We start from the raw sequence: 25933 nt of genomic DNA, 5'->3' as shown, positions 1-25933 counted from the left end.
TCTTATCTGTGCCCGCCCCGCAGCCCAGAGCAGACCGAGTGCAGTCCCTGCGGTGCCAGGAAGAAGCGCAGGTCACGGACACCTCATCTCAGCTGTGTCTCCACAGAGCTCCCCCGGGGAAGCCGACCTCTGAGCTGAACCTATAGGATGAGCAGTTGAACACAGTGAAGGCACAGCAGGGACCGGGGGTGGGGTGGGGACCGCAGGCTGTGGGGAAGATTGTATACAAATGCCCAGGGCCAAGACTTCACAGGATTCGAGGGAGGATAAGTGATGTCTTGGCTAGATCATGGAGTGAAGAGGGGTAGTAAGGAGTAGGACAGGGTCAGGGGCTGAAGAGCCAGGTGTGGAGCTCAGGCTGTATTCCGTGGGCTTTCCGTAGGGAAGTGACATGCTCAGATTTTCCTTTTTTTTTTTTTTTTTTTTGAGTTTATTTTTTTATTTTGAGAGAGAGGGAGAAAGTATGCACATGAGTAGGGAAGGGGCAGAGGGGCAGAGAGGGAGAGACAAAGAGAATCCCAAGCAGGCTCTGCACTGACAGTTCAGGAACCGTGAGATCATGTCCAGAACTGAAATCATGAGTCAGCAGTTTCACCAACTGAGCCACTCGGGCGCCGCAGATTTTCCTTTCAGAAAAATCACTCTGACTGCCTTGTGGAGAACAGATTGTGGTATCAAAGCAGGAGGCCAGATGGGAGGCTTTGCTGCAGTCCATGTGGCAGAAACAACAGTGCCCACGCTGTCATGGCAAGAAGCTTGTGTATCCAAAGAGGTGACGGTAGTAACAAGAAACGGGGTCAAGCATGACACTCAGGCATCTGGCTTGGACAACTAGATGTATATCTTGCTTTCGTTGAGGTGAGGGATGCCAGGGAGGAGCCGTGTGGGGGACAAAATGAAGCAGTTTGAGACCTGTTGAGTCAAAGGTGCCTGGTAGAGACGTCTGATGAGGAGTTGAGTTTATTGTCATGGCACTCGGGATGATCCGGGCTGCGAACACCATGGAAGAGAAGGGCATCACCCCCACGAGGGGAGAAGAGTAGGGAACCAAGGGGGACACTGGACACTGACGTTTAAGGGATGAACCAAAGGAGAGGAAGCTGAAGAGGTGGCCAGAGAGGCAGGAAAAAAGCCAGGAGCATGAGGTATCACGGGAACCTAGAAGGAATGGGCGATGATACCCGCGCACGTGCACTGGCTGGATCGGTACCAAGTAGGTCAGTGGGGACCCGAGGGAGAGCAGTTCTGGGAAGAAGGTGGGGTTTGAGGCGACAGTTGTCCAGAAGGGAGAAGCGAGTGGGAGCAGAAATATCTAGGAAAGTGTTCATTCCCCCTGAAAAGCGGCCTTTGGGGAGAAGAAGGAAACACAAGAGATGGACGTGACTGATTATCGGTTGTGTAAGGGAGGGAGGCCAGGGGAGATGCCAGTGAGGTAACAGGAGGAGCCCCTGTGGGGGTGGGGGTGGGGGACAGCCAGGACTGATCAGGTGAGCAAAAGAGGAAGAGCCACCAGTGCTGAAAGACAGGAAGGAACTTGGCCAGAGGCACAAGGCAGTGACAACTCAGGCCAACCCCAACATCTGTGTTAACCCTGTAAGCAAGCCTTGTCAGGTGCCTGATATTCACACCCCCTTCCTTCGGTACAAATACCCCCATCTATGCGTCAGAAGGAAAATGGGCTTCATCTGGCTCCTCACCCCAAAGCGACATCAAGATGACAAATACTGTACTTATTTATTAAGAACACATTGATGAATCCTCCATACTTCCACAGGTCTTTTTTTTTTTAATTTTTTTAAACGTTTATTTATTATTGAGAGACAGAGCATGAGCAGGGGAGGGGCAGAGAGAGGAGGAGACAGATTCTGAGGCAGGCTCCAGGCTCTGAGCTGTCAGCACAGAGCCCGACGTGGGGCTCGGACTCACAAACTGCGAGATCATGACCTGAGTCGAAGTCGGAGGCTTAGCCGCCTGAGCCACCCAGGCGCCCCCACAGGTCTTTTTAAAGTTTATTTTGAGAGGGAGGGAGAGAGTGTGAGCAGGGGAGGGGCAGAGAGAGAGGGAGAGAGATCCACAGGGCTTTATTCAAGCTTGTGGGAGAGCATTCATTGCATCTATCAAACCGTACGAGAGCTGGGGCCCAAGCCTTCTTCACCTGTGTCCCAACACCGAGCTGTCCGTGCCTCCTGGAGTAACTCTGCTCTGCACCGGAGCCGGAAGGGGATCCCGGGCCTCCGAGACTTTTCAGTCAAATGGGAGGGCTAACCCTCATCAGCCCAACTCCAGACAACACAAGGTTTGTAGGGAACAACACAGGGATTGTAGGGAAAGAGGCCAGAGGGGCAGGGTTAAGAAAGGATTTCCTTTGTAAGTTGCAGAATTGAGGCTTGCCACAAGAGGGGCGTTTGAGGATCGCAGCACGGAAAGGGGGGACCCCGCAGGTGGAGGGAACAGCAGAAATCAAGCACCCAGCAAGGAAAGCTGAGGTGAGTTTCATAAAGAGTAAAAGAAACCCAGAAGCCCTTCCTGTACCTCCTACCTACTTTATCTCATGGACTCCTCCCCACAGCACCGGGAACCAGATCCTAAAATTCGATGATGAGTAAAGTGAGCCTCCGCAGGCTGCACACTTCCAAGGTCGGAGGGCTAGTAAGTGATGAGCTCTGGATATGAACCCCAGCAATCTTACTCCAGAGCCCTCCTGCCCAGCCTTGTACTACACTGCCTGCCGGGATTAGCCACTAATTCTCTCTGCTGGCTGGTGAGAAAAGGAGGAAATCAGACTGAAAGGGAGATGGTGAATCTTCCATTGGCCCTGTTAAACTACCGGCATCCTCCAAGCATTTCGTGCGCACGGTTGTAGGAGTGTTTCCCAAACTGGCGTGCCATGGACCCCTGCTCAGGAAGACCCCGATATTTCTCCTACGGTGAAACAAGTTTGGGAAATGCTACATGTTGTGTTCCCTCCCCCACCCAAACCGGGTTCATCACGGTGCAAACGGGCAGGTAAAGAAATCCTGCAACCTGTTTAACCCCGGACTCGGCCAACGTCTTGCTCACCACATTTGTGCGGCAGCTCTGTCACCCTGCAGAGCAGCGCTCCTCGCGCCCTTTCAGGAATCGCAGTGGGGCGTAGCGCAGGGGCCGGCATCGGCTTCCCGCCCCGGCTTCGGTGTCCCGGGCGGCCCCCTTCGGCATCCGAGAGCCACGTTCCCAACCTACCGTGCGGCCTCTGGACAAGTTCAAGCTCCGCTTTTCTTAACTGTAGAAAAGGAAAAAAAGGTATGGGGTCTTGCCTTGCAGGGTGTCAAGAGGACGAAATGCGTGGAACACGGGTTTCTTTTCCTTCTCCCCGACGCGGGACAGTGTCGCGGCGGGTTTCCGGGGGACGCGGGAGGACAGCCTCTTCTCCGGGTTTCCGCCCGGTTGCGGGCTCCGGAGCTCCCAGGGCCCCGCCGGCGGGCAGCAGGGAGACGCGGCTCCCGGGCCGGGTGACGCGGCGGCGGGAGCTCCACGCAGAGTCAGGGCGCGGGCCGGGGAGGAGGAGGGGCCGCGGGCCGGGCCTCCTCGCCGCTTCCGGCGGAGCCGGGGGAACCGGGCGGGCGGCCGGCGGCCAGGGGCCTGCGCGCCGCACTTCCCCTCGCCGGGGGCGGCCGGCACCGCGCGGGAGCCGGAGCCAGCCTCTCCGCCAGCACCGCGGCGGGGTCGCCGCCACCCACGCGCTGGTGAGCGCTCGCGGGGACGCGGGGACGGGGGCGGCGCCGGGTGGGGGTCACCGCGGGTGGTGGGCGGGGCGGAGGAGGGTCCCCGGGGACTGCGGGGGGCCCCTGCGCCGGGACCCGCCCTGTCCCTGTCCCTTGGCCGGGACGCCGCTTTCCTCTCTCCTGCCCCCTTTTCCTGGCTGCTTCCAGCACCCCGAATACGGAAACTGGGTGAGCAGGCTCTCCGAGAAAGTTGTCACCTTCTCCGTCGCAAAGGAGCTCGTGCAGGGAACCTCCCCCCCCCCCCACCCCCACCCCCGCGCCCTTTAGTTTGTGTAGAACAGCCCGGCTCGGTCAGGCTGTTTCCATCTTTAACTGTAGAGAGAGGGTCTCTACCACGGTCTCCTCGCATCCTTCTTTGCTCTTCTGATGGGTCTGTGTGTGGGTGTTCCAGCGAGGAGATGGCTTTAGTTAGGGTTCATGACCTACGGAGGCCTTTCATGAACATCTGTCAAGGACTGGGATGGGATACCTGTGCAGTGCTGGAGTGACAGCATTGGACAGGAAAGGTTCAGCCCTGTCGTCTCCCTGGAGACGGGTCAATTAGAAATTACAACTCGCCCTGCTAAGTGCCACCGAGAGAGAGGGGCAGCCCGGAGTACTCTGGTAGCTAGGACACCTAAGCCGGGGGGAACCTAGGGTCAGGATTCACTGGCTGTCGGAGAGAGTCGCATCTAGTTTGGTTGTTTGTGTTTTAAACATTATTATTTTTTAATGTTTGTTTATTTCTGAGAGGGGGAGGGGCAGAGACTGAGAGAGGGACAGGGGATCAGAAGCTGGCTCTGTGCTGACAGCAGAAGTCAGACACTTAAGGGCTTAACCGACTGAGCCACCAGGGGACCGGTTTGTTGTTGGTTTGTTTGTTTGTTTTTTAACTTAAAAAAATATATATTGCAGTGCGACCTTACAGCTTACCCAGTTTTCACACAGTGAATTTCCTGTGCAACCTGCATCCATAATAAATAAAATACCACTAGCACTCCAGAAGCCCTCAATATCCACTTCCAACGGCTACTTTCATCTAAGGGCAACTATTATCCTGGCTTCTCACATCATAAAATCGTTTTACTTGGTTTTGAACTTTTGACACGTGGACAGTATGTGAGATGCAGCCGTGTTGCATTTAGCAGTAATTCATTTACTCTCAACTGATGCATAATTTTGCACTGTACAGAGAGAGCACAGTTTATTTCTACTTTCTGCTGGACACTTGGATTGACGGACACGGGTTGTTTCCCATTCGGGTTTTTTTTTTTTATTTTTTGAAATAGTGCCACGAGGCATTCTCGTACTTGTCTTCAGGTGAACATAAGTAAGCAGTTCTGATAGGAATGTTCCTAAGTGTGGAATTGCTGGGTGTGTTCAGCTTTAGCATAGTTTCGTGCCAAATGGTTTTCTAAAGCGGTTATACGAATTTACACTCCCATCTGCAGTGTGAGTTCCTGTTCCTCCACACCTTCACCAATACGCGATATTGTCCCTCTTTTTCATTGTAGCCACTCTGCTCAATGCATGGGCCGTGGTGTTGCACTGAGGTGTTAATTTGCATTCCTCTTATGACTAATGAATCTGCATCTTTTCATGTGTCTGGTGGGCATTTGGATAGCCTTTTTGCAAAGTGTTCCATTCTTCTACCCATTTTGTCAGTAGATTGTCTCTGTTTCTCCCTAGTTTGTAAGACTTCTTAAATATTCTGGATATGACATATTTATGGCATATGTATTTTTTTAATGTTTATTTCTTTTTGAGACAATGCGAGAGACAGAGTGCAAGCAGCGGAGGGGCAGACAGAGGGAGATGCAGAATTTGAAGCAGGCTCCAGGCTCTGAGCTGTCAGCCCACAGCCCGACGTGGGGCTCGAACTCACGAACCATGAGATCATGAACTGAGCTGAAGTCGGATGCTTAACCGACTGAGCCACTCAGGAGCCCCTATGGCATATGTATTTTTAAAATATCTTCTCTCTCTCTCTCAGGAGATTGCCTTTTCACTCTCTTAATGATATCTTTTGATGAACAGAAGTTCAGTTTAATGTTGCCCAGTGTATCTTTTTTTTTTTTTTTCTGGATGGTTGTATTATTTATGGCCAGTTGAAAAACTCTTTACTTACCCAAGGGGTGGCGGGGGGGAAGAATGAGTGAAGGTAGTCAGAAGGTACAAACTCAGTTATAAAATAAATAAATCCTGGGGATGTAAATTTACACCATAGTTACTAGAGTCAAAAAAAACTATTGCATATTTGAAGGTTGCTAAGAGAGTGGATTTATTCTTGTTACAAGAAAAAAATGTGTAATTATGTAGTGATGGATGTTAGCTAGATTTATTGCGGTGACCATTTCATAATATATACGTACGTTGGATCATCATGTTGTACATCTGAAACTATTATGTTATATGTCAATTATATCTCAATTTATTTTTATTTTTTTTAATTTATTTTTGAGAGAGAGACAGAGAGAGCTTGTGGAGGAGGGGCAGAGAGCGGGAGAGACAGAGGATCCAAAGCGAGCTCTTCATGCCAGCAGAGAGCCTGATGCAGGGCTCGAACTCACGAACCGTGAGATCATGACTTGAGCCAAAGTCGGACGCTCAACTGACTGAGCCACCCAGGTGTCCCCATGACAATTTTAAATAAATCAGAAGATAAAGTCAGGAAGATAATTTCCTATATTCTCCTCTGAAAGTTTTATGGTTATTCTCACTTCTATCTACTTGAAATTAAGTTTTTTGTGTGGTGTGAAATAGGGTCAAATTTCTTTTTTTCTACAAGGCTATCAAAATTGATGCAGCACCATCTGTTAAAAAGACAATTTTCCCCACTGCATGGCGGTGTCAGCCTTGTCATAAATCAGGAGACAGTAGAGATGTGGGTCTGTTTCTGGACACCCTGTTCTTCCATCATCTGTCTGTCCTTGTGCACATTAGCACGCTGCCTTCATGGTTGCTTTATAATCTCTATTATTCTGGTGGTGGAAGCTCTCAGCATTGCTTTTCTTTAAGATCTTAGGTATTTTTATTTAACTACTCCTCCCAAAGCCTTTTTAAGAAATATATAAAAAGCAGTCATTTTGTAAGCTCAATAGAGTACTAATGTAAAAGGGTATGTAATTGGCATAATTGGTAAACTGTATCCATCCACCAATTTACTGCTGACACAATCTATATTACATTCAATGCCTGCATATTTACATCAGATCTACAGCAAAGTAAATACAAAATAAATTCACCTTATTTTAGTTACAGTGGGCTTTAGTACCTATATGATATAGTTTCAAAACAAAGAGAATTTTTTAAAACTAAGAAACTGGTGTTTTCCCAAGACCGAGTTGCTACTTTTTGCAAAAGACATTATTATGTTTCCCACTCATGTTTGATCAGTAAGATATGTTCCCACGTGGCTGAACTTCAGCTAAAGTTTTAGATTTGAATAACCAGTTAGAATACTTTTGACTTATAATTAAATTTTTAAAAACAGGTGCTTTTAAATGCACACACACGTGCGCATATATGTACTTTTTTGGCATTTTTCAAGTCTTCCAAAGTTACTGTTTAGAAATCAGTTTCCCAAGTTTTACACCCAGAGATTTAATTCAGTAGATTTGGGGTGGGGCACAGGAACTGGCATTTTAAACCATCATTGTATTTGTTTTCTGGGCTGGGTAACAAATTATTACAAGTTCAGCATTTTAAACCAACACTTATTTATTATCTGGTAGTTTCTGTGGGTCAAGGGCCCAGGCAAGGCTTGGCTGATTCTTCTGCTGGGGTCTCACCTGGCTTACCTCCAGGTTTTAGCTGGGGCCACAGTGCCACTGGGGATTCAAATGGGGAAAGAGCCACTACCAAGCTCCCTCAGGTGTTCTTTGTTGGCAGAATTCATCTCCTTGCGGTTCTAAGACTGCGGTTCTAAGGTTTTCTTGCTGGCTGTCACCTGGAGATCACTTCTCTTCTAGAGGTTAATTGTAGAGATCACTCAGCTTCTAGAGGCTGCCTGCAATTTCCTGGTAAATTCTTCAAAGTCAGAATGGGAGTCTCTCTCTAGTCTGCTAAGTTACGATTAAACACGCACACGTATGCACATACATAAGTATGACACAATATTCATATACATGCTACATTCACGTGTACATATTTTTAAATATCTTTTTTTAAAGTCATCTCTACACCCAATGTGGGGCTCGAACTCATGACCCCAAGATTAAGAGTTGTACGCTCTACCGACTGAGCCAGCCAGGCACCTCACATGTACACATCTTATATGGTAAATGTACGTAGTGTGTATATATACTTATAAATGCATATACAGACAGTACACATCATATATAAAGTAACTACTCTATAAATCACTCTGAGAAACACAATATTGTGTCTATCAAGCTATTAACAATTTAGTTGAGCACTGTATTGTTTTTGTTTCTTTTTAGAGAGAGAGAGTGCAAGCAGGGAAGGAGGAGAGGGACAGAATCTTAAGCAGGCTCCACGCTTAGCGCAGAGACTGATGTGGGCTCGATGTGGGGCTTGACATGGGGCTCGACACACATACATGTGTGTGTGTGTTTAAGTGGGATCATGACCTGAGGCGAAATCAAGAGTTGGTTGCTCAACCGACTGAGCCACCCAGGTGCCCCATTACACTGAGCACTTTTAAGTGACAGTGTCCTTCAAGTCCTAACAAATCCTGCCCGACAAGTGTTTTAGCAAATGTTTGAGAAGCAAACTTAGCCTTTGAAACCGATATTCTTTATTTAAAGTCCAAATCAAGTGAAATGTGATGATAATTTATTCATCAAAGAAGTGAAAAACTCAAACAATTTAAACCTTTAAATAGACCAGTCTTTTTTTTTAATTTTTTTTTTTTTTTTTTTTGAGACAGAGAGAGACAGAGCATGAACGGGGGAGGGGCAGAGAGAGAGGGAGACACAGAATCGGAAGCAGGCTCCAGGCTCTGAGCCATCAGCCCAGAGCCCGACGCGGGGCTCGAACTCACGGACCGCGAGATCGTGACCTGAGCCGAAGTCGGACGCTTAACCGACTGAGCCACCCAGGCGCCCCTAAACAGACCAGTCTTAACATTCAATGCTTGCTCCATTCACGGCCTGACATACAATCAAGGATAGTGCAGTAGTTTCCAACTGCTCTGTAACAAATCACCAAAAACTTAAGTGGCTTAATACAACATACATTTATTAGCTTACAGTGGCGGCAATCAGAAGTCTAAAATGGATCGGCAGGGCTATGTTCTTCTGGAGGCTCTAGAGAAAAATCCATGTTCTTGCCTTTTCCACTTCTAAAGGCTGCCTGCATCCTCCGCCCATGGCCCCGTGTCACACAGACCTCTGCTTCTGCTGTCACTTCTCCTCTAACCCTCCCCCCACTCCTGCCTTCCTCTTATAAGGACCCTTGTGATAACATTCAGCCTTCCCCTCTAGGGTCATCCAGGATACTCTTCACATCTCAAGATCCTTTTTTTTTTTTAATGTTTATTTATTTATTTTGAAAGAGAGAGAGAGAGAGAGAGCAAGCAAGGGAGGGGCAGAGAGAGAGAATCCCAAGTAGGCTCTGCACCATTAGCACAGAGCCCAATGCAGGGCTCTGATCTCACCAACTGAGATCATGACTTGAGCTAAAATCAAGAGTCAGATGCATAACCAACTGAGCCACCCAGGCACCCCTCAAGATCCTTAATCTAATCTGCAAAATCTATTTTTGCCATGTAAGGTAGCATATTCCCTGGTTCTAAGGACTAGGATGTGGACATCTTTTGGGGACCATTGCCCTGTCCACCATAGAAAGTGAGTCCAGCCTAACAGAAATGTAAGATACATATTGTAATCATATGTCTTCCTATGTTTCAGTACATTCCCTATACCAATAGATATTGGATAATACTTAATACACTTTGTATTTTGTACAGTGAAACTTCATATTTTTCCTCACATAACACATTCTTTTTTTTTTTTTTTTCACATAACACATTCTACATATAACGTTGCAAAAGGATTCTAAGAAACACTAAAGGGAAGGGGGGCTGGGTGGCTCAGTCGGCTAAGCATCCAACTCTTGACCTCAGTTCCCGTCATGAGCTCATGGTTTGTTGAGTTCAGGCCCTGCATCAGGCTCTGCATGGCCAGCGTGGAGCCTGCTTGGGATTCCCTCTCTCCCTCCCTCCCTCTCTCTCTGCTTCCCCCTTGCTCATACGCTCTCTCAAAATAAATAAATAAACTTAAAAAAATAAAAATAAAAACCACTAAAGATATAATACTGTTGCTTTTTTAAAAGAAGTTTTCACTAATTTTTTTTATCAAGACTTTGTAATTATCTACAAGGTAGGTACTTAGGTGTCTATCCTTTTGTGAATTTTGTAAAAAGCACAAGGGAAAGTGACTACATGTAAGACCATACAACCAGTCCCTAAATAGAGCTAGTGATTAGACCCTCCTTTTGGAGATTTGGGTTCGTTATCTGCTCATCTGTTTGACAACGATGTCTCCTCTATCTCAATATATATTACTAGTACTAAATCTTGTAAAGATTAAAGCATATTTAAGTGTGATAGCCTCACCACTTCAGCTGCACAAGAACTGAAAGATAACAAGAAAGGTGTAGTGGGGAGTTAGATTCCAGGAAGTAGACAGTGTATAGGGTTAATGGGACTTATCTGCCATCTTGCTGAATTATCCTGTGTCAAAGATGCTGTTATTTCCTGTGTTTAAACTTGTCCATAACATTAGTCAAAGGGCTTGTACCAACCCACTTACAGTGGCATATGCGGTTGGGCAATTGGATTTCTTAACCAAGCAATGAAAAAAAGGCAGTTACCAAAAATCAGCATGTATGGCCAAGTCATGTCATAACATGAGAAACTGAAACTTTTAAATCTACATGTGTTAAGATTAAAACATTATGTTAATTTCTAACCTTTAAGCTATCACTAAAAACATCAAATGATTCTCTAGTTTATAAGTCTATCGAGGCCACATAATGAATTTTAAAATTAAAACAAAATTGACAAACTGTTGAAATGATATAAAAGCCCAGAGACATTTTGTCTACTACTGGGGGAGAGAAAGGACATCTGGATTGGTTGAAATGAAGATGTTGCGGGACAGCAACCCCAGACCTGGAAAAGGACTTCAAAATCAGTGGCCATCAGGCACTGCCTTAACCTCAGTGCACCACTGAGGCTCTCTGAAATCCAAAGAATATGAGGTAGCAAAAGAACCACATATACATGCCAGACTTCACCTCTTTTGTGTCCCCTTGGCTAGCTTAGCAGCCAACTGCTCTTCTCTTTCGGTATGTCTCTGGTTCCTGTGCCCATTCCACTTCTTTCTGCCCCTCTTGCCGCAGGCGTTTAAGTTCTCCCTCTCTTTTTTGAACTTTGATACAGTTTCATGAATCATCAGTATCTTGTCTGATAGTCATTGGCTTGGCATAAAGGTGTTCAGCATTTAGCAAGGAACAGAGCATCATCCTCACTATTGAATAACATCTGTTCAATTGGGAAACTTATCTTCTACTTTGTGTTTCATAGGACAAGTTCTCTTTGATTTCCCAGGAGTCTGTTTTGACCTCTGCAGATAGGTTGGAGTGAGAAAGCAAGCCTCTGCTTTTTTGACAATCCCAGGAAACATTGAAGAGGTTATAAATCCTTTGCATATCCCTTTAAATTTAGAAGCAGACTGACAATCCCACACCCCCCTCCCCCACTCCCCACTGCAAATTCCAGAATTTGGATAACACTGATCTTAAGATTAGTTTGGGGAAAATTGATTACATTACTATCTTCTAAACTGTGAACATCATGTATCCCTCCAATATCTAGATTGTTTTAAATACATGCTAACCCACACTATTTTCTGAACATTCTATGCCATGAACCATTAGCACGTCACATAAATTGTCTCATGTGGTCTTCACAATAAAGCTGAGCAGTTCTAGTTTTATTTTCATTTCACAGATGGAGAAGCCGAAAGATGGAGAAGCTTAATCAAGCTTAGCAAGATTAAGTAGCTTGCCAAAGGCCACAGTTAATAAGAGGTAAGCATCCAGGCACTCTACCTGCAGAGTCTGTAGACTTCACCACTATGACACTAGCTCAGGGAGTGGGGAGGGAAGGGAGGAAGCAGCGGGGAGAGAGGGAGGCATGGGTGTTTGGATGGATAGGTGGAAGGAGGGAGTCATTCAAGGGAAGGCAGACTGGCGGAAAAATCTCCCAAGGTTTCTTGCATGTGCTCTTTCTCTGCTCTTCAGCATCTGCCTACCTGGATGCATAATTACTTGTCCAAATAGCACCTGTCCTTCTCCCATTTCAGCACTGGCACAGGAAGTTCTTGTTTGTAAAACTTACTTCTCCTTCTATTTTGAATGTTAGCCTTGCTGGATAGAGTATTCTTGGCCGCAGATTTTTCCCACTCAGCTCTTTGAATATATCATACCTTCTGGCTTACAGTTTGTGCTGAAAAATCTGCTGCTAGCCTTATGGGTTTTCCCTTATAAGTAACCATCTTCTTTTGTCTTGCTGCTTTTAAGATTTTTTCCTTATTGCTATATTTTGCCAGTTTAATTACAACATGCCTTGGTTGATTTTGTTGGGGATTTTATTGGGGATTCTCTCTGCCTCCTGGATATGGATATCTGTTTCCTGCTCCAGATTAGGGAAGTTTTCAGCTACTATTTCTTCAAATATATTTTCTGCTTCCTTTTCTCTCCCTTCTCCCTCTGGGATCCCTATTATATGAATGTTATTATGTTTGATGAAGTCACTGAGATCCCTAAGTCTGTTCTCGTTTTGCATAATCCTTTTCTCTCTTGTGTTCAGCTGATTACTTTCTACTACTTTATCTTCTAGGTCACTAGTTTGTTCTTTTGCTTCTTCCATTCTGCCGTTCATTGCATCAAGTGTGTTTTCAATCTCATTTATTGCACTTTTAAAAATATCTGATTCTTTTTTAACTCTCTTATCTCTGTGGTAAGGGTCTCCTTGAAGTTTTCCATTTTCTCCTCAAGTCTACCAAGCACTCTTATGAGCATTACTTTAAATTCCCCATTAAACAGGTTACTTATACCTGTTTTTCTTAGATTTCTGGCTCTGGCCTTATTTTGTTCTTTCATTGGGGATAAATTCCTCCATTTTCACATTTGTCTAAGTCTCTGCCTTCTTCTCTGTGTTAGAAGAGCAGGTTATGTCTGCTGCTCCTGAAAGCAATGGCCTTGTGAAGAAGAGGTCATGGAGTGCCCAGGGCCTGGGGCTTCAGGGAGGGTCTCTGGTGCGTGCTGCATGCACTCTGCTGCTGTGTTTTGGCTGCTCTGTCCTTCAGGCCAGTTGTCTGCAGAAGCTCTCCTTGCTTGCAGTGGGCAGTGTTTGGTCCTGATCTGAGCATGGTGAGTTTTAACTAGGTCTGCTTGTTAAATGAGACCTGATACTACTTCTAATAGAGCCGAAACCCGGCAGAACTCTCTGGTCAGGAGATGTGGTGTGGGCAAGGGTTTGTGCTGGTCTTCTGGGACAGGAGCCCTCTGCCTCCTGTGCTGGGACTGAGTCATGCTTGCTGGAGTCGGGCAGTCCCACCAGACAGCAAGGGAGGAGCAGGAGAGCAGGGCTAGGCATAAGCAGGTTAGGCAGCGTGTCCCTCTGAGCTGCCTCCCCCAGTGGTTCCCTGTTTACACTGAGGTAAGGGGGAGGGGGGGGAGGAGGAGGGAAATGGTGCTGGCTGGCTCCTTTGTTCCAGGAAAGTTCTCTGTGAACTGCCTCTCAGGAGAAGAGCAATGATCTCTCTTGTGTGCCCCAGGCCCTCTTCAGATCACTGTTCCCTATTGCTCTCCTGCTTACTTGCCCACTGGGAGCAGGGCAGCGCGCCCTCCGGCTCTATCCCAGCCAAGCCCTCCAACCTTTACAACTCCAGCCTTTAAGCCCTGCTGGTTGCAAAATCTCATGAAATTCAGCTCCTCTTGCTTCCGTAGCCAATGGCTTTGGGGAAACGTTCAGCTTGTCTCCTGACACTCATCTCCTAGAACTTCTCTCTCTCTCACACGGTTCTCCGTGACTGCGGCTCCCTCCCCTCTGCAGCAGCCAGGATCCCTTCCCCCCCACCCCAAACCACATCTCCATGCTTCCTACCTTCTTCTTGTGGCCTTTTCTCCCCCTTTCGTTGTGGAGTTTGCTCTGCCAGTCTTCAGGTTGATTTCTGGGGTATTTAGGATGACCTGAGAGTTATGTGTTCCTATGAGCCCAGGGTCCTCCTCCTCCCATGCCATCTTTCCCCGCTCTTCCAACACAGGAAGTCCTTACCATGGCGGCTTCGTGCCAGCCACCCTTCCCCACATCCCCAGGGTGCTCCTGGCCAGAGGCAGCACAGGACAATCCCTCAACTGGTCATGTTGAACTCCTTACTCTGTAAGTCTCACCACATCACAGAGATCTGGGTTTTTTTGGAAGCCAGCTCCAGTCACAGTGGTAGATAAGGGATAGGGATGAGGGCTAGAGAGATTGAGCCTCAGTCGGGCATTAGGAGAGAACATCTAGAGCCCACACGCTGGGACTAGGAGTAAGGTAAGACCAGTTTTTGTGATCCTCTCTCTCTGTCTCTTATAGGATGGCTGTTCCATAAGATCAAGACTGAGTCCCCTCCCTTCTCCCACTTTACCAATGCCTGGTCTCATGGGGTTAGTTTTGAGCCCAACACTATGGCATCATCAACCTCCTCAGCTCCTCGCTCCCGGTCCAGGAAGCCTCTGGGCAAGATGGCTGGTGAGTGGAAATAGACTCCTAATTGTGTTCTTGTTCACAGCTATGAGTGTTAGCGAGGTGGAAGGCTGCCTGGGCCAAATGCAGCAGGAAATGCTAGGGAGGCTGAAGGTAGAGGCCTCCTGCCTTGACCTCAGAGCCCAGAAGCTTTGTGGTGAGTGAGGAGAGAGGCACGCATCATAGAACATTCAGTCGTATGGGCTCACAGCTTTTCTACGCGTGCTCGGCTCATTTCCTAGCCTGGAAACCATTGTGCTGAGCACCTAGCATCATGTTTCTTGTCATCTAAGTCTTTCAGAACCTATCAGAAGAAGGAGCCAGGCAGAGTGAGAAAACAAATTAATCTCCAGAACATTAAACTTTCTGTCCCTATGAAAAGCTGGAGGGGCGCCTGGGTGGCTCAGTTGGTTGAGCGTCTCCCTTCGGCTCAGGTCATGATCTCGCAGTTTGCAAGTTTGAGCCCCACGTCGGGCCACAGCTCGGAGCCTGGAGCTTGCTTCAGATTCTGTGTCTCCTGCTCTCTCTGTCCCTTCCCTGCTCATGCTCTGTCTCTCAAAAATAAACAAACATTAAAAAAATTTTTTTTTAGAGTCTGGAGAAGCTGAGCTGATATCATTATGGAATACTTACAATATCCCAGACACGGCATTATCTCCATTAATCTTCAACGACAATTAAAATGAACCCATTTTCCAGGTGAGGAAATGGAGACAGAGACTGACTTGTGTAGGGTCATGTAGAAAGCAAGCAGTAGGTCCACAATCAAATCTATGCCTGGCTCCAAAGTGTAGGTTGTGAATCACTAAGCTCTCTGCTCTTCAGGAGCTCTGAGTAGTAATCCTCTCCCATGCTTTTGTTTTACCACTTAGCAACAACACTCTGGGATTCCTCCAGGCCAGACAGATGCCAATCCCTCCCCTCTTTCCCTCCCATAACGGGTTGCCCACCTTAATCTAAATCCACCTCCCCTCAGTGCAGAGAGTGGGTTTGGGAACTGATTGATTCTTCCCAGCTTAACACAGCTCTACTTACAGACTAGCAGCAGACGGTTGGCTAGTCAGCGCTAGCGAGAAGTTCTAGGTAGCGTAAGCGGAGGGTACCAGAAACCGAAGGGCCTGGAATAGGGCAAAGCCATCTTTCCTAATCAGGTGGGTGAAACAGTCAGAGTTATTTCCTTTCCCTTTTTAATTTTCATATTGTTGTTATACAAAGGGTTTTTTTTTTAATTTAGTTATTGAAGTACAATTAACATACATTATATTAGTTTCAAGTATACGACATAATGATTCAATATTTGTACATATTGCGAAACGATCACCAGAAGTCTCGTTAACATCCATTACCAGTGATAATTACAGAACTTTTCTTCTTGTGATGAGAACTTTTAAGGTTTCCTCTCTTGGCAACTTTCAAATATGGAAGACAGTATTATTCACTAGTCGGCATGCCGTTCATTACATTCTCATGACTTATAAAAGAGCCAGAGTTTTCGTGACGTCCAAAACGTTTGAAGATAATGGGACCTTCAAGGCCAGTCCTGAAGGATGTACGAAATAGAGCAGTAGGTCTCTGAGAGCAATGTGGCATGGCGGCCAGAGCAGGGCGCTGGGCTGGGCTCTGTCCAGGGCAGCCTGGTGAGAATACCAAGCCTGAGTGGTGTTTCTCTCCCCACAGACTGGTTCAGGCAGGCCCTGTCGAAGAAGCCCAAGAAGATACTGGAATCCTCAGACGGCCCCTCCAGTGACGTCTCACAGCCGAGCTCTCAGGACCACCCCCCACGCCTGGACCTCAGCTCAACCTCGTCTCCAACACACGTGGTCGCCGGCAGCAGCGGCAGCAGCAGCGGCAGCAGCGGCCGCTGGAGCAAGGACTACGATGTCTGTGTGTGCCACAGCGAGGAGGACCTGGCAGCCGCCCAGGAGCTGGTCTCCTACCTGGAAGGCAGCACCGCCAGCCTGCGCTGCTTCCTGCAGCTGCGGGATGCAACCCCAGGCGGCGCCATCGTGTCCGAGCTGTGCCAGGCACTGAGCAACAGTCACTGCCGCGTGCTGCTCATCACCCCAGGCTTCCTGCAGGACCCGTGGTGCAAGTACCAGATGCTGCAGGCCCTGAGTGAGGCTCCCGGGGCGGAGGGCCGCACCATCCCCCTGATGTCAGGCCTCGCCAGAGCCGCCTACCCCGCTGAGCTCCGGTTCATGTACTTCGTGGACGGCCGGGGCCCCGACGGTGGCTTTCGCCAAGTCAAGGAAGCTGTCATGCGTTGTAAGCTATTAGGGGTAAGGGAGAATGGGAAGGTGGCTTCGGCCACAGCATCTGATCGACTTCGGCTTTTAGGAGACAGTCACTGTAGCCCAGTAGCTCAAGATGCAGGCTCTGGAAAAGGCTGGAAGTTATTCCAAGTCCTCTGTACTTGGGTTTCCCCACTGGTAAAGTGAGGAGAGTATATACCTAAAGGAGTATATACACTAAACAAGTGGTCAGACTATGGCCTGACGCATGTAAAGTACTCATAACGGGCAGGGCCTAGCACCTGTCAAGTCTTCAAAAAATAGCCATTATCATTATAGGTATTAATAGTAGTAGGTATTAATGGTTTCTCTCTCTGAAGTCGGGTTGGAGATGTTCCCCCAGACCCAGGAAAATGCCAGGAGGGCCAGTGGTGCAAAATAATAGGAAAGAATTGTGTATCTGGGGGTGGGGACTTGCTATTACGGTGGGTTTGGAAAGTGAAATAGATAAAAGGTAGAAGTGGCAGGACCCACAGGTCCCGCAGGAAACAGATGCTGGGGTCTGGGAAGGGTGACAAGCCCTGCCATTCTGTTTGGTCTCTTTCAGATCTGCAGACCATAAGCTGACACTTCTATCACCACGGGACCCAGAAAGTTGGAGCAAAGCCGGAAATCGAGTTAGAGAGCCCAGGGTCTCACAGGGTCTTGCATTCTGGCAGCTGTGACGAGGTGTAAGGAACCAGTCTGTAGCACTTTGTATGTGATCCTGGGCTCAGATTGCCCATCAGGCACCCATTGCCGGGGACTCCCCCACGAAGGCCATGGGGAAGCTGGGGACTCCCCTCGAGGAAGGCATGAGGAAACTGGGGACTCCCCAGGAAGGCCATGGGGAAGCCAGAAATTGTAGGTGGTGGGAGGTGCTGATACCACGATGATCACCAGTGTTTTGCCTCCGGCCCAACTGGACACATGAAGCCCCGGCACATGCCTACATCTTCCTCTGGAAAGGTCACTTACCTGATTCATGGGCTAGAAAGCCTACACCGCATGCTTCAGAGGGGATGGTGTCCCCGGTTGCCTGGCATCAGGAGAAAGCAACAGGTACCGATCCTTCACACTCACACTACTGCCCTTCTCTTTCCCAGGGACATTGTTCACTTCAGAAATCTACACGAAAGATGCATTCAGCGCTGTTCTGAATTTTTATTGCACGTGTCATTAAGACACATCTAGAAACCATTCTGAATAGACAGGAGATGGCAGGGAGCAGCAGGGGTGGAGGCAAGGAGAAGCTCAGACCCTGCACCTGGGTCAGAAGCCCACCCACCGATGCTCTGACTCATGGGGGCTTCATCAAAGGTCTGACTAGAACCCAAGCTTCTACAAGCTTCTTTACGTCTGCACTGAGAGAGATGAGCTGTCTTCTTCTGGCAGATGACTGTGGGCCTTGTAGGACAAGGTTTCATTCACCTGTTCTCAATAAGTCTGTTGTTGAACCGAAATGAATTTCGAATACATTCCCCTGATGTGTACTTTTGTGCCACTTCTCTCACTTCTCCCTACTACGTCCCCTCCTTTTACTGGAAAAATTCATATATATATATATATATATATATATATATATATATACACACACATACACACACACACACACACACATATATATACGCATATATATATATGTGAGATATAATTAATATATTAACATTAGTTTCAGGTATAAAACATGATTTGACATTTGTATATACTGTGAAAACATTTTCTATTTTCATTATGCATTATTTTATTACATACAAAAAGACTAAAGAATATAATGTACACTCCTGTATATTCCACTCAGCTTAAGAAGCCCAACCTTACAATCCCTATGGTACTCCCTTTGTGCCTTTAATTACATTCTCCTCCCTTTTCCCATCAGAAGCAATCACCCTTCTGAATTTTGAATTCATCATTGTTAGCTTTTCACGTATACATCCCTGAGAACATATTTACTTTTACATGGTTTTGTACTGTATTTAGTGGTATTATAATGTTCGTATTCTACAAATTCTTTTTTTTTAACCATGTTAAGATTTATCCATGTGGATGCATGTAACTAACACCAGGAACTTCACTATGGTTCTATTATGTAAACATACCCCGATTTAGTCAGACATTCCTTTACAAACAGACATTTGGTTGTTTGCCATTTGTTGCTAGTAAAAACAATGAGTTTATGAACATTTTTGTGCGTGTTTCCATGAACAAGATTTTCTAGGACTTAGCCTAGATGGGGAACAGCTGGGTAGTAAATACACATCTTCAGTTTCGGTAGAAAATGCCAAATTTTCTTCCAAATTGGTTGTGTCAGTGTATGTTCCCACCATTAGTGTGTGAGATTTCCCACTTTTTCATGTTCTTACTAACACTTAGAATTATCGGATTGGAAAATGTTTGTTGACCTGGTGGGTGAAAACTGGTATCCTATTCTTTTCTTCTTTTTAAACTGTTTTGGTGTGTGTGTGTGAGAAATTCTTTGTATGTCATAAACCGAAGAGAAAAATTTGACCAATACCCATATACCCATCACCTGGCTTCAACAATTACCAACTCAGAGCTAAGCTGATATCAACAATCACCCCACTCATTCCCTCCCCACCAGGTCCTTTTGAAGCAAATCCCAGGCATTATTTTATTCCTACATGTTAAACTATGTATCTTTTTAGAAGTTTTCCAAAAAAAGTGTATCTTTTAAAGAACAGAATGCTTTATTTTTTAATATAAAACCTTTTACCTATTACTTTGTAGTCTGTGTTTTTGTATCTTATTTAGGAAATCCTCCCCTATTCCTGTATTTTCTTCTGGAGCTATTTCACATTTAGGTCTTTAATCCACCAGGATGCTTTGTTTGGGTTTTTGTTGTTGTTCTGGGCTTATAAGTCAAAGGCCCAATTTCTTTTTCCCATTTGAATGGCCATTCTTTACTGACTACATGTCTGTCCTTTCCTCCCACTGATTGTGATGTCACTGCTGTCATTATATTATCATGTGTGGGGGTCTCTCCTGTGTGTTTGTGAATCCCTACATCAGAGGCACACTGGCTCACTTACTATGGTTTTTAAGGAAGTCACAGGTCACCTGGGTGGCTCAGTCGGTTAAGCGTCTGACTTCAGCTCAGGTCATGATCTCACGGTTTGTGAGTTTGAGCCCCACATCGGGCTCTGTACTGACAGTGTGGAGTCTGCTTAGGATTCTCTGTCTCTCTCTCTCTCTCTCTCTCTCTCTCTCTCTCTGACCTTCCCCCAACTCATGCTCTTTCTCTCTCTCTCTCTCAAAAATAAAATAAATATTTAAAAAAATTCTTGATGTCTATTAGTTTTTTTACTAGGCTTATACTGAGCTGAGAGATTCATTTGGGAAGAACTGATTTTTCTTACAGTGAATTTTTCTCTCCATAAAAATGGTGTGTCTCCATTATCAATCTCTTTAAATGTATTTCAATAAAATTTTATAATCTTTTCCATTTTGGTCAGTCACTTTTACTAGATTTATTCCTTAGTACTTCATATTTCCTGTTGCCATTGTAAATGGTATTTTTATATTTTTTATCTATTATCAATAGGAAGGATGACAATTATTTTGCATATTGATCTAATAAGCAACCTGCTGAACTACTTATAAGACCATAGACTTTGCTGGATTTCTATAAAGACAACCATATAGTTTGCAAAAGAGAAAAGCTTTAGTTCCTTGTCTTTCTGTGCCACCCAGGATAACTAGCAAAGTGTTGAAAGTGACAATAGCGGCCATCTTTGTCTCACTTATGCTTTTGTTTTCATTTATTTTTAAATGTTTATTTATTTTTGAGAAAGCATGAGCAGGGAAGGTGCAGAGAAAGAGGGGGACAGAGAATCTGAGGCGGGCTCTGCCCTGACAGCAGAGAGCCTTATGCAGGGCTTGCACTCATGAACCGTGAGATCATGACCTGAGTGGAAGTTGGACGCTTAACCAACTAAGCCACCTAGGTGCCCTTGTTTGTTCTCTTTGAAGGAGGCTCCATGCCCAACATGGGGCTTGAACTCATGAGCCTGAGGTGAAGAGTTGCATGCTCTACTAACCAAGCCAGCCAGGTGCCCCTAACATTAGACTTTCAAATGTTAAGCCAGCCTTGTATTCCTGGGGTAAACTCAATTTGGCCATGATGAATACAATATCTTTGTTATAAGTCACAGGTTTCAGATTGCTAACATTTTCTTTAGAGTTTTATATCTGTTCACATGTACAATAGGCCCATAATTGTCTTTTCTTATATTAACCCTTTCTGGTTGTGTTACCAAGGTTACACCAGCTTTATAAAATAGTTGGGGAATAGATGAAATGGGTGAAGGAGATTAAGAGGTACAATTGCCAGTTATAAAATAAAAGAGACCCAGGGATATAATGTAAGGCATAGGCAATACAGTCCATAACATTGTTAACAACTTTGCATGGTGACAGGTGGTAACTAGACTTACAGTGGTGACCATTTTATAACGTATATAAATATCAAATCACTTTGTTGTACACCTGAAACTAATACGATATTGTATGTTAATCATTCGTTTAAAAGATAGCTGGGGAGTGGTCCCTTTTTTCTATTCATTAAGAGTTTAAGCTTGGAATTTATTAGTCCTTGAATGTTCAGTAACCTCATCTGTCAATCGATTCGGGCCTACCATTTTCTTTTTTAAAAAAATTTTAATGTTCATTTTTGAGAGAAAAAGTGTGACTGGGGGAGGGGCGGAGTGAAAGGGAGACAGAGAATCTAAAGAAGGCTCTGAGCCGTCAGCACAAAGCCTGATGCGCGGCTCAAACCCACAAACCGTGAGATCATGACCTTAGCTGAAGTCCGACACTCAACCGACTGAGCCATCCAGGTACCCCCAGGCCTAGCATTTTCTTTATGGGAAGATTTAAAACCCCAATTTCAATGTCTTAAAGAGTTATAGATCTATTTAGATTTTCCATTTCTTCTGGAGTCAATTTGGCATAGAGTAAAACAGTAAATGAAAAATACAAGACCAGCTTGAATAAGTTTTCAATTTCAATTTCCTGGACCAAGTAGACAGAGCAAATCTGAATTCTAAACCTGCATGAAGACTGGCCTGTGGTTATGAATATTCAGAGGATTTTTTTTTCTTCCCACCACATGCAGATGTCGAGGCAGATAAATTTAAGTATCTCGTCTCCTTTAGGGGGACAATTTTTATTTAGTTTTTAATAGTTGGCCCTTTCACTGAGGTGGTGGACCTTAGACATTTTGGCTCTAAGGGAAATGCTCTCTTCCAAGCCCCCGGGTCTTGTCTTCTGTGCCTTAAACATCACATTGAAAGCCCAAGGGTCTAGATTTCCAGAAATGACCAACCACTCTTAGAACTTAAGCTTCAGTGTCCACTTATCATCTTATAGATTCATGTTCCCACATTTTTCGTTGCTGAAAATTTTATTAAGACAGCAGCAATGTAACCAAATGGATGTTTTAAATTTTGCACCCAGGTGTTTTTAGCTGACCTGTTTTTAGGATATTTTGTCTATCATAATGCATGAATGGAAATGTCTAGTCTTTTTTTTTTAGTTTTTTTTAATGTTTTATTTATTTATTTTTTTTTTTCAATTTTTTTTTTTCCAACCTTTTTTTATTTATTTTTGGGACAGAGAGAGACAGAGCATGAACGGGGGAGGGGCAGAGAGAGAGGGAGACACAGAATCGGAAGCAGGCTCCAGGCTCCAAGCTGTCAGCCCAGAGCCTGACGCGGGGCTCGAACTCACGGACCGCGAGATCGTGACCTGGCTGAAGTCGGATGCTTAACCGACTGCGCCACCCAGGCGCCCCTGTTTTATTTATTTTTGAGACAGAGAGAGACAAAGCATGAGCAGGGGAGGGGCAGAGAGAGAGGGAGACACGGAATCCCAAGCAGGCTCCGGGCTCTGAGCTGTCAGCACAGAGCCCGACGCGGGGCTCGAACTCATGGACCCTGAGATCATGACCTGAGCCGAAGTCGGACGCTCAACCGACTGAGCCACCCAGGCGCCCCAAAATGTCTAGTCTTTAAAAAAAAAAAAAAAAAAAAGACTTGGGAGAGGTTTTGAGCTTTCTCAACAAGACTGAAGGACTGATGCTTATAGACAGATGAGGGCTTTCCAGTAATAACCTTCTAATACAGCAGTTAAACCTTCTGTTACGGTAGAAACAATCCATATCTGTGCTAGCCAATGTTGTAGCCAGTAGTCATAAGAGGCTATCAGGCACTTGAAACACGGCTGTATGACAGGGGAATTGAAATTTTAATTTATCTCAATCCAGTTAATTTAAATGTAACTATCTACATATGGCTAGTGGCTATTAGGTGGGACAGTGCAACGCCTTCTAATGTTTACAAACAAGAGGAACTAAAAAATCAACAGACAAATGCCTCTGCGCCAAGCGAAGACATGTGCTGCCACCATAAAGGTCTGCTGCACTCTGCTGTCTGGTATTCTAATCGGTCCTTTGACGGTTGAGGCTTCCTAGAAGTTCATTCTTTCCTTCAGCCAGGACTTGTAGGAGTGGAATTCTAACCTTAATGGATATTTAAATCAAAATCACATTGGTGTTGATGAATTTGCTTCTAATGAATAAACCTCTCTAAAACTTCATTTTATATTTCTCCTTTGCTTGGGGCACCTGGGTAGCTCAGTCGGTTAAGGGGCTGACTTCAACTCAGGTCATGATCTTGCTGTCCGTGAGTTCAAGCCCCGTGTTGGGCTCTGTGCTGACAGCTCAGAGCCTGGAGTTTGCTTTGAATTCTGTGTCTCCGTCTCTCTCTGCCCCTCCCCTGCTCACACTCTGTCTCTCTCAAATACAAATAAACATTAAAAAAAATATATATATATATGTGTGTGTGTGTGTGTGTGTGTGTGTGTGTGTATATATATATATATATATATATATCTTCTTTGCTCACTACATTCCAGCCACAAGAGCCATATTTGTTTCCAAAAAAATGTCAAGTTCATTACTGCTTTAGGGTCTTCAGCATCTGACATCTCTTCCTGAAATACACTTTCCCTGGTCACTTCACATGGCTGGTTCCTTCTCATCATTCCAGTCTCAGCTCAATGTCACCTCCTAAGAAGCCACCCCTGAACAACTTATCTCCTCCCTATCCCCAGGCTCTATCACATTGTCCTGTTTTATTCTATAAATAACACTCAATCACCTACAATTATCATATTTGTTTACCTCATCTCCATTTGAATATGAATTCTATGAAAGTAGAGATCTCCCCTGTCTTGTTCAAGATACACAGTGTCTGGCACACAGAAAATGGAAGCCTAGAGAGGGTAAGTGACTTTCCCAAAGTCGCACAGCTGGTCAGTGCTGGAGCCAGACTTCATGGCTCCCAATTCAGGGCTCTTTTTGTTAAAACATAGCTGACCTTCTTTTGCTCTGGTCTTGCACACAGTTTATGACTTCTGATTTTATATTCCGAGAAGGTGGGGATGTTATCCAGGAAACTTGTGGACAAGCAGCATATGTTTTTGGTTGAAGATAATTATTCCAGATCCTAAGACTCCCTTACTAATGGTCTCTACTTCACAGAACAATTAGATTTTTCTCCAACTCATAATAGTATTTCTGGTAGAAATAACCCCAAACCAAACTGTCATTGACATACAGTATACTGTTATTGACTGATTGGAAATTGCAAAAATTGCCTCCCCCATTAGATTTGTCTGAAAAAAAAAAAAAAACAACACCTCAAAATAAAACTGACATTAGCGAAAATAGCACAATTTTTGATGGACTGTTTGATAAAATTTCTGTCAAATGATCTAATCCATCAAATGGACCAGCCAGAAATAACAGCCACAAAGGAAACCTACAAAGGGAGAAATGGATGGTTCAGTTGGTTAAGCAACCGACTTCCGCTCAGGTCATGATCTCTTGGTCTGTGAGTTCGAGCCCCGCGTGGGGCTCTGTGCTGACAGCTCAGAGCCTGGAGCCTGCTTGGGATTCTGTGTCTCCCTCTCTCTCTGCCCCTCCCCAGCTTGTGCACGCGCTCTGTCTCAAAAACAAATAAACATTAAAAAAAATTTAAAAAGGGAGAAATTATAAGTGAAAATTTTATATGGCAAAAAAAAAAGTAAAGAAATTCTGATAGATGATTCATATTCTAGCTGCAAATCACATCTCTAGAATAGCATAGCAGACTTACGGGCAAACTAGGTAACACAGGAGGCAGAAGCCCCTAGCCTGGTAGAAAAGAAGATGGTGGACATGCATTTCTGCCCTGTTCACTTACCTTTCTTTTCAGCACTGAGTAAGATGAAAATTTCTGTGAAATGAAAATGGGTGGAAAATGGGTGAAAAATGGAAATGGTTTAATGGCTCTCCTATCGAAAATCGACCAAGAAGTACGATTGGCTCAAGAGCTCTGTTTCAGAAACATTCCTTCCACGCTACGCAATGTTGGCATAATTCTTAATAAAAACGTCAGTATCCAACCCACGGTGTGTCAGGTGTCAAAGCACCCACCGAGTCCAAAGGGTGTTTTCTAGCTCTGGCACCCAGGGCGGCGAGTGCCCCCTCCTCTGCAGCATCATTAGCCGGCCTGGTTAGGGACTCGCTGCCTTCTTTCTCTTCCCTCAGCACCGGCCTCAACTCGGGCCGGTCAGCGCGAGGGGACAAAGGCCAGCAGCCTTAATTAAAAACGCTCCTTGCAGACAGATCACACGGACCAGCGCTCCGAGGTTCCCTAGGGCCGGGACTACTGCCGGCTTCCTCGTGGAGCACTTCGGGAGTTGTAGTCGTCACGCCCTCGCGGAAGAGACAAGCTGCGGCGGCCTCTGCGCCGAGATGGGCGGGGCCGCGGCTGGGGTTTGCGCAGGCGCACAGCTCCAACCGGGAAGCATGGCGGACCTAGCTACTCAACCCAGCAAGAGAAAGCGCGAACTGGACGCCGAGGAGGCGGAAGCTGCCAGCACAGAGGCAAAGGAAGCGGGCGTTGAGAATGGTACCTCCGCTCCTGTGCGCTTACCGTTCTCCGGCTTTAGAGTGAAAAAAGTGCTGCGGGAGTCCGCGCGGGACAAAATCATTTTTCTCCATGGGAAGGTACCATTAGGCAACCCTGGGTTGGAGTGAGCCAATCATCGCCTTGGAGGCGGATTTTTTTTTTTTTTTTTTTTTTTTAAACCCG

General features: G+C 45.7%; 2 protein-coding genes and 1 long non-coding RNA gene across 7 annotated transcripts in view; 2 read left to right on the top strand and 1 right to left on the bottom strand.

The window, feature by feature from the left end:
• Positions 1 to 3638: 3638 nt before the first annotated feature.
• Positions 3639 to 18887, top strand: TIRAP (TIR domain containing adaptor protein). 5 transcript variants are annotated; one of them, XR_007462932.1, is made up of 5 exons: positions 3639 to 3725; positions 11722 to 11801; positions 14356 to 14511; positions 15098 to 15204; positions 16183 to 16267. XR_007462932.1 is itself a non-coding variant. In XM_049654673.1 (5 exons), exons 3-5 carry the CDS (start codon positions 14448 to 14450, stop codon positions 17361 to 17363), a joined length of 672 nt encoding a protein of 223 aa, XP_049510630.1. In that variant the 5' UTR covers positions 3639 to 3725; positions 11722 to 11801; positions 14356 to 14447; the 3' UTR covers positions 17364 to 18887. The 5 variants fall into 5 exon arrangements, 4 of the variants coding, with proteins under 4 accessions (XP_049510630.1, XP_049510623.1, XP_049510616.1 ...); XM_049654673.1 differs by lacking the exon at positions 15098 to 15204 and adding an exon at positions 17344 to 18887 and having other exon boundaries at positions 16183 to 16770; XM_049654666.1 differs by lacking the exon at positions 15098 to 15204 and adding an exon at positions 17344 to 18887 and having other exon boundaries at positions 16183 to 16784.
• Positions 18888 to 23196: 4309 nt separating this feature from the next.
• LOC125939169 (uncharacterized) lies at positions 23197 to 25625 on the bottom strand. The gene is made up of 3 exons (XR_007462938.1): positions 25273 to 25625; positions 25040 to 25072; positions 23197 to 24798 (listed from the first exon to the last, which is right to left on the bottom strand). It is a non-coding gene; the product is annotated as an uncharacterized LOC125939169 (long non-coding RNA).
• DCPS (decapping enzyme, scavenger) overlaps positions 25606 to 25933 on the top strand; it is a 45382-nt gene continuing 45054 nt past the window's right edge. The window contains exon 1 of the mRNA XM_049654655.1: positions 25606 to 25848. Coding sequence (XP_049510612.1) covers positions 25648 to 25848 — 201 coding nt within the window. The 5' untranslated portion in view covers positions 25606 to 25647. The remainder of the gene's footprint in view (positions 25849 to 25933) is intronic.

This window comes from Panthera uncia, chromosome D1 (genome assembly GCF_023721935.1).
Source record: "Panthera uncia isolate 11264 chromosome D1, Puncia_PCG_1.0, whole genome shotgun sequence".
Taxonomy (NCBI): domain Eukaryota; kingdom Metazoa; phylum Chordata; class Mammalia; order Carnivora; family Felidae; genus Panthera; species Panthera uncia.
Note: the sequence above shows the minus strand (reverse complement) of the source record. Positions and strands in the feature narration are given on the sequence as shown.

Excerpts from the sequence above, each read along its gene's own strand:
- TIRAP (XM_049654659.1), top strand. The coding sequence starts at position 14,448 with ATGGCATCATCAACCTCCTCAGCTCCTCGCTCCCGGTCCAGGAAGCCT. Across the intron at positions 14,512-16,182 it reads GCCTCTGGGCAAGATGGCTG|ACTGGTTCAGGCAGGCCCTG; the intron begins GTGAGTGGAAAT and ends CTCTCCCCACAG.